The following is a 12,163-nucleotide window of genomic DNA, read 5'->3' on the forward strand; positions in this document are numbered from 1 at the left end:
CAATGCTCTTCAACTTCGTACTCTATTTGGCCTTGTAACTTTTTTGGATTCGAGCGTCACTGATGAGTCTTTTGTAGACGAAACGCGCATCTGGCGTAGGTACAAAATTTAAATCCTGGTATCTATGATGAGTTTATTGTATATATTTTACCGATTATTGTTTCTAAATTGTGGAAGATTAAGAAATATTCCCCTCCAAAAAGAAAATACATGTTTTATTTTGTACCACTATTTTGTGTGAATGATGAATGACAATTAACAGTTATATGTGCAACGTTCATTCTTATTGACTATCGACACAACTGGTTTCGTTCCCATTAGAGTTTTGTTTGATTACATCAGTTTTTACCTTAATTTGTATGTTCTGGAGAAATTTATGATATTTATCATTATGGCTGTGTGTTTGCTTTTCCTACATTGGCTAGAGGAATAGGGGAAGGGTTGAGATCTCACAAAACATATTTAACCCCGCTGCACGTTTGCTCCTGTCCCAAGTTAGCATTTTTTAGTCTTGTTTGATTTTTAATTTTAGTTCATTTATATGTTTTGGAGTTAAGTATGACGTCTATTTTCACTGAACTAGTACACATTTTGATAAGGGTCCAGCTGAAGCCCGCCTCCGGGTGTGGGATTTTCTCGCTGTGTTGAAGACCCATTGGTTGCTTTTGGCTGTTGGTCGGGTTGTTGTCTCTCAATTCTCAATTTTATCAGAAAGTCAATATTTCCACTAATTATGCCTGCATTCAATATTGTATTCGTCATATCAGAACAGTTATTGTATTTTGTTAGGATAGGAACAATTTATATGATGATAGTCTTTGAAGACACAATTGAAGTCTTTCTTTAAACCATTGGGTCACTACGTGTAAAAGTCGATAGACTTGAATTTGCTACAAACTACACCAAACACAGCTTTGAATACATTCAAATAAAATTCAAGCGACATTCAATATGTTGAAGGTGAAGACGACCAATAAAAGCCTGGGTTGTTAGAGTTAAATTGTTTGTAGTACCGTCGAAATATTTTTCTCACGCTGAACCAACTCAATATATAAGTTTGATTTATGTTCCGTCCAAGTTCCATTAAACTTCACGAAAAATATCACATTACAAAGAGATTTAAGTTAAATCAAGGCGACATTAATTTACAGAGACACGAAAATATCAAAGCGACATTCAAAGTCGAAAACGAACTGACGATGCCATGACAAAATAAATATAAAAACGACAATAAAACAAACAACAGTATACAAAACACAACATAGAAAACTAAAGGCTGAGTAAGAAGAACCCTACCAAAAACCTGGACTGGTCTCAGATGTTCAAATCTCGTAAATCGATTGTAAAAAAAAAATCAAGGTAAACTACTTAAACTAGGAAAACTACAAAAGAAGCGAGATCAGGTGCGTCGATCAGGTGAGTTTCTCCAACTTTTTATGCATCATCCGCCATACGTATCCACATTCAGTAAAATTGTCACAATCAGGAAGATAACACAACCTAATCTAGCATTTCAAGGACAACGAAACATGTTTCTAGATTTGAGACACCGACAAAGCGTATCGGTCAACCACTTCGGGATGGTAACCGTAATACTTATATAGTGTCGATTTCAGTCCTCTTCCCTCAAAACTCTGTGGGCATTTTTTTGTTAGAAGCACACTCCTGTTCACGTGTATAGAATGGTGTGAACATTCACGAGCATAGCGTATACGACTTAGCAATGAATGTGTTACTGCCAATAAATGTGCAGTTAACAATTGAAAAGTTAAAACCACCAGGTTTGTCATTTGTTTTATTTTTTTTCAGTCGTCCATCTGTGAGGAAAATATCAAGGTAAAAAGCAAACCTTCCACTTTGAATTATATCCCTAATACTAGGTTTGGGATAAATGAGATGTAAGAACTTATTGAAAATGTGGGCTATTGAGTGACAGGACATCTCTCTTTTAAATTCGAAAAAAATAATACAATACTAGAACCCTTAATCACTGTAAATCCAGACATATAGAAATTTACATCAAAGAATAGCCAAATTCATCTTCGCCAATAATAGGCAAGCATTGAATAGGTTCGACAGAGACCGTAAAAATAAGCTAAGAGGCACAGTTTCCGTGAGAAGACAGTTTATCCCAAATATTTATGCTAATAGGATTTACCTATTTTAATACTCAATCGTGGTCTTTTTAAATTGCCAAGCGCAATGCATATATAAAAATGAACAAAAATTAGAACGATAATACTTGAATGAGGATCTTACTCGGTTACTTTCAGGAGGTAATGACTTGCATAAAAGTTGTCAATATTGCGATTCATATGGTTTTAATTGGAACTTTCCTTTGCGGTTGGTTTGGTCAAAATGCATGAGAAGAAAGACAGAGACTGATCTTTAAACTGATTTATGATGAAGGATAATGCCTAAATTAATAGCACCGAAACCGTTGTTGGTAAAGTTTTAGTAATGATATATTTTAAGTTTCATCTTTTCCAATACGAATCTATCTGAACAGTTTGTGACTGACAATATCAGTCTAATAAATGATAGCTGTAAGTTTTTATTGGTGTACATGAAGATTTGTAACAGTGCATGTTCCCCAAACATAAGTTGTATAGAAAAAAAATGTCTAAAAGGAGTAGTGAAGAATCATCATATGACTAATTACCCGACGGATTCTGGAAGAATGACAGAAGGTTATTGAAAGAGACATCATGGAGAGTAGGTGATGTATAATGACGATAACCATGACTGCGTCTACATTAAAGAGCAGAGTTGAAAATGTTCATCACATTTTCCTAGCTACAGGGACGACTAGATATAAAACCTATTCAGTTCGCACTTCATAATTTTACATACCCTCCGCTCAATCGAATGGTGTTTACATTTCCCAGTTAATACGCTACGCTTGTGCATATTCACACTATACAGAATCATTAACAGGGGTGTACTCCTAACACATAACTGCTTCAACAGAGTTATGACGAAGATTGGCCGAAATTCATACCACATAAGTTATACCGTCTTTAACTCGAATTTGTTGACCGGTACCATGTGCTGATGTTTAACTCAACATCAATATGTTTTCTTGTTCATATATCTTTGGAAACTAGTATAGTCATATGATCTGCAGTTTTACCGCACGCTCCCTAATGACATTATGACTGAGTATGAATTCGCGCAACTGGTCTCGCCCCTTTTTGAGTTTATGCAATTCCCTCAGTTTTTGTTTGCAACCCTGATTTGTCCTTTCCTTATCGATTTAATAGATTGAACATTGGTTCCCAATGACAGACTGCTTTCGTATTTGTGGGAATATTTGTCATCATATTTTCATGATAATACTTTATCGTTTACAAGTAACATTCCATACTTAGAAGAGGTGTTTGTCATCCTGCGTAGTTTATCATATTGTTATGTCTGTGGAATTGACAATTTGTAGGAAGCTATGATTGTTGAACCATTTTCGTACAATTGTTTTCCAAAAACATCTTCTGAATGCAAATTCTCCTACACAGTATTGCTTAAACAACTGTAAGTTACAAAACCTGCTAAAACAGGACACTAAACAGAACATCAAAAGTCTAGAATAAACTTTACATATGTGCAGTTTTAGCACAATTGTATCATCGTAAATAACTTTAGTTTGAATTTACTTCTTATCGTTATAATATAAATATCAACATGTTCTCGTATATCAGAATAGAATGTACAGTCTAGTAAAAAATGAGTTTCAGTTTTGGTCACGTCTGCAGTGCAAAATTTGCATAGTCTTTCTGCTGGTCTTTCACCTATATATCGTCCTGTTTCTATCCTCAGAGGTAATATTCCACATCTGAATCTTATACGTAGTTTTATGACTATTTAATCTGTTGAAAGTCACTCTTAATTCATTGAGCTATTTTTCACCCCAAAAAATTGTAAAAACTAGTAATTTATTCCCAAGTAATTCATTATAATTTCAAGTAATACATTTTGATTATTGTGAACAATCAATATTTATAATTTAGTAATTTCTAGTAAAATAAGTAACTACAAGTATATTTTTTTGGACTTCCTAGAAATGGTTAATTATTGTTAGTGCAAATAATGTTTAAATATTCATTATATGGAATTACAAGTATTTTTATAAGAATTCATCAGTAATACATATACTATACTACACATATTTTACAATGATAACCAAAGTGAATGTAATTAATACACAATAAGAACCCAAGTGATTCAAAGTAATTATCTATAATATAACCTTTTCATACAATAAAATTGAGAACGGAAATTGGAAATGTGTCAAAGAGACAACAACCCCACCAAAGAGCAGAAACATGTATAAGTCAATACATGTGTTTACCAATACATCATGTACATGATTATTTTTTACCTGAAGTAGTATATTGACTGACGACGCAAGCCAACGTCTATATACTTCGTTGGCTTATAAAAACATGTATTGAATGAAATGAGAAGGGTACATTTGTTATTGTTTCATTATAATATTATATCATTCAAAAGTTTTAATTTATCATTCCATATTTACTTGGTTTAGTGCATGTTTATTAATATTTGCTGTAACGTTCAATATTGGCTATTCCCAATCTACTCTTTGGTGCTACAAGTTTATTTATTTCAAATATATGTAGCACACAAGACTGTGGCCAATAATATTACTACCTTTACAATACTCTTCATTTTTCACTTCCTATTTTGCCTGCTAAAAAGTATTTAAACTTGCTCGTCTTTCAACCAACTCAGAATTGTTAAAATTAAAACATGAAATGAGTTTCTGCTTTTTTTATACACAGCTATCCAAAATCGAAATAAAACCCTATTGAGATTGACAGATTTTTCTTCTCCAATGACCAAATAAAAAACTAGCTATTCAACACTTAAATTCATAATGGTTTTATGGTCTATAACAATGTATAAGTATCTATATTGTCGAGGCTCAGTGCATAAAAGTTTTTATAAGAGAAACATGACATGAATTGACAGCTTTAAGTTAAGATGAACTTAAAATAATCCAAGGATTTCCAGTAAACCAGGTAATAATTCTTAGTAGTTTAAAGTAATATTCTAAGTAATTACAAGTTATCATTTTAAGGATATACTAAGGTGAACATAAAAAAAATGAAGAATTTAAAATTGATACTATAAGTCGAAAGAGTATTAGTTAGTGAACAAAATAAACTAAAGATATTGATAGGTTATGGAGCTCTTTTTTAAAACGTTTGAGTTTTAAAAGATGGCAGAAAAAGGCTGACTGTGACTTTTACCGTATACTTGCATTGGTATTATTTTGGTCTTAAAATGAAGAAAAGAAATCGAGAATCTGCTTAAATTTTGGGCTTTTATGAGCTATTGAAGTCTTATATGAAAAGCGAAAAGTAAAATCACAAAAATACTGAACTCCGAAGAAAAATTCAAAACGGAAAGTCCCTAATCAAATGGCAAAATCAATGATAAAACACATCAAACGAATGGACAACAACTGTCATATTCCTGACTTGGTACAGACATTTTCAAATGTAGAAAATGGTGGATTGAACCTCGTTTTATAGCGCTAAACCTCTCACTTGTATGACAGTGGGTGTTATGCGGCAAAACATTTTACCCAGTATCGTAGGAAAAAACCAAGGAGTCCGAACATCTTACACAAATTACTTAACCTCGCCTAAGTACAAGTTATTCAAAGAAAAATCCCGAAATATTTGGTATCCCACGAATAATAATGAATCCATAGCAATGACTTGGAAACAAATGTGAATTATATCATAGTGAATTTGCAGTAAGACCAGTATTAATTATCTCATTAAAGATTCCAGGCTTATAATTTTGTACGTCAGAAGCGCGTTTCGTCTTCAGAAGACTCATCGGTGACGATCAGATAACAAAACAAAAAAGGCCATATAAAGCACGAAGTTTAAAAGCATTGTGGAACCACAATTTTCGACATTTCAAGGTTTTCAAAATACAGCTAAGGTTATTATTCCTCAAGTAAAAAATCCATAGCATTTTAAAGTTTGTAAATAATCAATTAATAAATATGAACATATCTATGATTATTCATGTCAACAAGCTACTGAACATCAATTTTGTCTTTATATCAATTCATGTTCAACTGAAATCTACATGGCATATTTAGAAATTTATGAATGATCTTTGATTAATTGTCTGTGAAATATAATCAATATCAGTAATAACTACACTAGATTGTGTTGGTTTTGAAGACTTCATCTTTCCTGCCAGATTTGATTTGTATCATATCTACTTCAGACGACAATAAGTTAGAATTGCTCTTACACACGTAGATCCGAATCTTCTTCATAACTAGCAACAAGCCTGAAAAAAGCACATGCAAAACGTTTTTTTTCTACCTTCATCTTACATCTTAAAAGACGGGATAAATTTATTCTTTGGCAATTGACAATAAGTCCAATAAAGTTAAATGAATTTGCATTCTATCTGCATTTCTCCTTTATTCGGACTATAAAAACCCTGCATTTTAAATTTAGAAAGTCACATTAAAATAAAATGACCCACTGTTTCTTAAGTTTACCTTGAAATAGATGAAATCAACAGAATAATGTTTATCAGTTTTCTCAATAATGTAAAAGCCAATATGAAGTAATTAAAAACAACAGAAAATACCCGGTTTTTTCAGCCTCCTTTTTTCTGGCATGATGCATTTTCAACCAAGTGGATGATTTAAAATAACTGTACACTGCATCTTTTTCTACAATAGCTAACTTTTTATTTTCTGCAACAGTCCTCTTCACATCTGTAATGATATTCATATGAAATGTAGCAGTATTTTATAATATCATTTGAAAATTAAATATATTTTTTATTTTTGCAGGTGGCACGGTAGTATTTCCTGGCCCATAAAGGAATAATGATAGCTTTTAAGAATTTTCACCACTTTTAACACTGGCAAAAATTCTACATACACAGTTAACTGAAGTACTTTCATTTAACTATTCAGAAATGAATTTGAACATGTATCATGACTGTTTACGTTTTTTTGGTCTCTTTAAAAACTTAGGCCACTAGTGCTTTTATGTCTTTTATCCTGCAGTGAATACAAAATTAAAAATTTTTCTAAAAAATTCAATTTCACCTGTATGTAAAATTATTTCATATTTTTCTACACCTGATTCATCCCTCAGTTTATGAAAGTATGTTCAATTGATACTGTATTTGTTGTCCAATCACACTGTTCAGAAACATTGACTTAAGTAGGGTACACAAAAGAGCAACCTAAATTCCGGAATGCAAATACTACCGTGCTACCTTAAATGTTCCTCAATAATAACATAACACAGAACAATTGAAAACACAAGTGCAATTTCGAAACGCAACACAGATTCATTACCGGCAACATATTCATGCTCCTGTCCCATGTTGGGAATCTCATTTGTGGCTGTCTTATATCACATCTTCATGGTAGGTATAGTGTCCGGCTAGGATCGTGGTTTTTCGAGTGATTCGATCGTTTTTTTTTTTGGTCGAGTGTGACCACTTTTTTCGGGTAAATTTGATAAAAAATGTAAACAAACAGACTTCCTTTCTGACAAGACGTAGTATTGAAGCTTGAGTTTAATATACAAGGTTATACAAGGTATATTAGTATTTCAGATAAAGTCCCCTGCACTATGTTCTAAAAACCGTTTTATAAAGTATCCAGTAATTTCTAATTTAACACTGGAAATTTGTGGTAGAACGTTTTCCGAACAGAAAATTTGCATTAAATTGAGAAAAAGTTTCATTTTCATCAACGTAGTAATATGTTTTGGCCATTTATTGGGAATATATGATATTTTTCTTCACTTTATGATAGTTATAAACTAGAAAAAGTAATTTTTTTAAAGTCAAGTATACATTTTTTCTTATTCATATTTTCTTTAAAAAAAAACCCGGAGCATTTGTTTAAAAACCCGGACGGTTTCACTCTTCCTCTCGAAAAACCCCAGACAATATTAAACACTAAATTTTTTGGTTAAATACAAAAAAATTGTGATTCTTTGTTGCTCAAAACATGTATAATATTCAAATTAAGATGGGTAGTAATGTAACAAACTATCAAAATAACGAAATAGCAGCGAATTGACCTTATCGCATGTTTTATCACTCGAGAAAAAACACGATCTACACTCGAAAAAAAATGAACCGATTCACTCAAAAAACCACGGTCATAACCGGACACTAAACCTACTCCGATCTTATTGATCTTGTAAAATTTTGCAAATCTTTGTTATCTCTGTTTATTGATAACAATATTGTCGTTTGAGTACTGCCCAATCTTTAAGAACACACGTCTATTTTATTTCGTACTTGTTGTTATCAATGAGTCATAGTAAGACTTTAACTCGTAAACAAATTGCCTGAGTTATAGCTGTTTAATGACAAGCGGCAAATATTACAAGTATATTTAGGTCGATTACATTGCAATGATATATGAATGTACCCTATATTTTACTAGATTTAGTTGGATTACGTGCAGGGGGTAAAAGTCCGTATCGAAAATGTTTCTTCTGCGGTTTTGTCGCAGAATATTTCTTAATTCAGGAATACAAATTTAGGTTATTTAAAAGTAATAGAATAGGGTATGATTGCCAATGAGACAGCTCTCCATTAGAGACCAAATGGCATAGAACTTATAAACTATATGTCATCGTACGGCTTTAAACAATCAGCAAAACAATACGGCATAGCAATATATAAAAGGCTCCATATAAATCAATTCAAACGAGAATGATAATGCATTGTTTTCAAACATCATGGGTAACCGATGGGTTTTTATCTTTCATCCAAAAAAAATTAATGATCAGGTATTTGCATAGAAAGAAAGCAATCCCTGCTGGTCAAAAAGCTAATCACGCGTTCTAGCTTGTGCTTATACATCCTTTGATTTTAAACTTTTTACCCGAAGCTTATCGACGAAGGTAGATCCAGAAGAGCGCTTTGGATGCATGCAATTCATTGGGTTTTTATCTTTCATCCAAGAAAATTAATGATCAGGTATTTGCATAGAAAGAAAGCAATCCCTGCTGGTCAAAAATATATTCACGTGTTCTAGCTTGTACTTATACATCTTTGGATTTCAAACTTTTTACCCTAAGCTTATCGACGAAAGTAGATCCAGAATAGCGCTCAGGATGCATGCAATTGATAAGCAACGTTTATTACGGCAAAAACGTAATTGACGCACTCCGTCTTTATATAGGAGACGCAAGATATTTCTCATTTAACTTAACTTCTTTTTTATGTCCTTTTTGATAATATGGCTTTTCAAATGTTACGGTTCTTACATATACTTGGCTTTGAAATATTCGGCTTTAAGTGATCTTGAAGAAGGTAAATTCATAAAAGCGCTTCGGACGCATGAAATTGATAACATGTAGTTTTCATTTCTTAATGTAATGGTTTAATTTTAATCTGTTCGATTCCTTTTTTTCTTTATATATTTGAAATGTATCTTCATCTAAGCTGTAATTTCATAGTTTTTATTTACAATTATCATATCATGCAATCAATTGTCATTAATATTATCATTTGTTATTGGTAATTTTTATTGTTTAATTGCAATTCATTTTACCGCAATAAATAGTTTTATTTTCTTACAATCTGATTTGTACACCAGGAGATGATAAACACACCAGAGCTTTTCGTTACCCTAATGTATGTTTACGATATGTTGTACGACAGATGATAGGACATATTCGATAATCCCAAAAAAAACCTCATGTATGATAGACATAGATAATTGATTATGAAATTAGGAAGGATCAAATAACTTATCATTCCAAATTAATTCCTTGTGTCAAAATAAATCATATTGCGAGGATTTTAAGGGTCCTTAATATGTACATAGAATATCTCTCGAAATAATTTACATGTATGGTTTTGGTTGTATCAATATTAATCAATATTTTGTGTGTCTTACTCCTATCACAATATTTAAATCATAAACAAGTACACATACACACCAAACATGCTAAACAGTTAACCTTGAAAAAGAAATGCGCAAAAGCATACCATTTTTACATATAAGTTTCGTTGCAAACATAACAAAATGATATGTATATCAAAGTTGAGGATTGTTTATCAAAACCAGTTTTTTTTCCACAATCTTTTTTACGATTTCAAATACAACAAGTAGTTCAAAAAAAAATTAAGAATCACTTTTGAGAAGAAAAACGTAACTAAAGTTAAGAAAAATCAATTGCAATCCAAGCACTGCAAGAAGACTTTTTAACACTATTTTTTTTTCTTTCACAAAGTAAAACAATTTTCTAAAAAGAAATAATAATAATGCACACTTATATATTATGAAAAACAACCGTGCAAAATTAAATCGACTCATCAAACATATCAATGAGGACATAAACTTGCATGTACTTTGTATAAAAGTGACACCTAACATCCACGCATTTCAACATCAGTCCGAATTCCGATAGCAAAAAATCTTATACGGAAGACTCGGTATACATACTAATAGTATTCTTATTCGTATTTCGCCTTTCGGTCTGAAGTAATGAATTACTTTATTTCTCTGTGAGGGATGAAGCTTACATGTAATATCTCTGTTTAAAGAAACAAGCTATAACCATCAGATCATAGATGGCCAGTGACCTTGACCCTAGTATATAAGCACCTGTTCCATAATAACTTTGTCATTTATTTTTCTAGAGGGTGTGAAGTGAACACAACACTTCACTTGAATTCCTTTTAGTTATTTCATTGTTAATCTAAGATTTAGGAAGGTTGAACGTTAAATTACATGTATCTTGTTTATGATGAAAGACAAGTGCTGATGTTAATTAGAGATAAAAATTTCTTGTCTTCGATGTATGACAAAGTTAATGGAAATGAATAAAAAATTTCTTGTCTACGATGTATGACAAGTTTATTCATTAAAGATTTTGCCTACGCTGTATGGCACATTTTTTACTTTATTTATTTACTCCTGTTTGTTGAACATGTAGATATTTAAAGGTATTTTCTTTTTACCTGAAAGTCGTGTGTACTCTTCAGAATTTTCACGTGTTTTACCTGTACAGGTACACATTATTTTATTACAATGGCTGAATTTTATAATGCAGATGTATTGCTTTTGCAAGATGATGAAAATGATGTTGACATTAATGAGGGTGATGGCTATGATTTTCAACACCTCTTGGTTGCTCATAAAATAAAAGATGATGAATTTAATAGGAAAAATAGAGGTAGTTTGAATAAACCCTCTTCTGAAACAGTCAAAATACCTGGTAGAATTAGACTTAGAGGCTAACTTTAATGAAGATTCAGTTCATGATTTTGATCTGGACTACTTTGATGATACAGTGCATGTACCTCCTTCTGGAGTTTGTGCTAGGGCTGGTGATAGTCCAGCTCCAGCTGATACTTCTTTTGATCCTGCATTAGGGTTTACAGATGCCTTTAGGACTCCTCTAAGTGAGTATCTCATCCTGTTGTTGAACAGTTTGATCATAATTTTGCCAAAATTAAATACAGATAAGAAAACTGGGTCTAAATATTCTTCTGGACTTTCTAAGGCTGTTAAGACTGCCATGTCAGTAAAATCCAATCATGGTAGTATCAAGTTGATAGACGAGAAATACTTTCGTCCTGAGAACTGTAAGATTCTTTGTATGCCTAGGGTAAATAAAGAGATCTGAACGGCACTGCCTAGACAGGCTATCACTGCGGACTCAAAGATTCCGGAAACCCAGACATACTTTGTTAAGGGGTTGACCCCTATTGTTCAGTTGACTAATCTTTGTTGTAAGAATGAGCCATTAGATCTTGATAATACAAGGAATTTATTGATAGATTCTTTTTGTTTGTTAGTCCATGTATTTCTGGTGTAACACAAAGGAGAGGCTCAACTCTTAGACCTTATCTAAATGATAAGTTCAAACCAATGAATTCTGATGTTTCGGTGGATTCATCACTTTTTGGTTCTGATTGCATGAAGCAAATGAAGGAACTTGGTGATTATATCAAGATTCCTATAGAACATCCTAGATTCCTTGGAAGAGATTTAAGGTCTTACAATAATAGTACTACCAACAGTTATGAGAGAGAAAATTAACAGTCTTTAAACTCCAGATACTCTGTCGGTCGAGTGGGCGGATGGCAATTCCTATCATTGAGAGGCAGAGGGCGA

At 32.3% G+C, this 12,163-nt stretch overlaps 1 protein-coding gene across 1 annotated transcript in view; it reads right to left on the reverse strand.

Moving 5' to 3' along the window:
• Positions 1–3,909: 3,909 nt before the first annotated feature.
• LOC127716180 (transient receptor potential cation channel subfamily M member-like 2) overlaps positions 3,910–12,163 on the reverse strand; it is a 67,658-nt gene continuing 59,404 nt past the window's right edge. Inside the window, exons 21-22 of the mRNA XM_052222305.1 lie at positions 6,643–6,772; positions 3,910–6,333 (exon numbers count right to left, since the gene is read on the reverse strand). Coding sequence (XP_052078265.1) covers positions 6,291–6,333; positions 6,643–6,772 — 173 coding nt within the window. The 3' untranslated portion in view covers positions 3,910–6,290. The remainder of the gene's footprint in view (positions 6,334–6,642; positions 6,773–12,163) is intronic.

This window comes from Mytilus californianus, unplaced genomic scaffold (genome assembly GCF_021869535.1).
Source record: "Mytilus californianus isolate M0D057914Y unplaced genomic scaffold, xbMytCali1.0.p SCAF_9, whole genome shotgun sequence".
Taxonomy (NCBI): domain Eukaryota; kingdom Metazoa; phylum Mollusca; class Bivalvia; order Mytilida; family Mytilidae; genus Mytilus; species Mytilus californianus.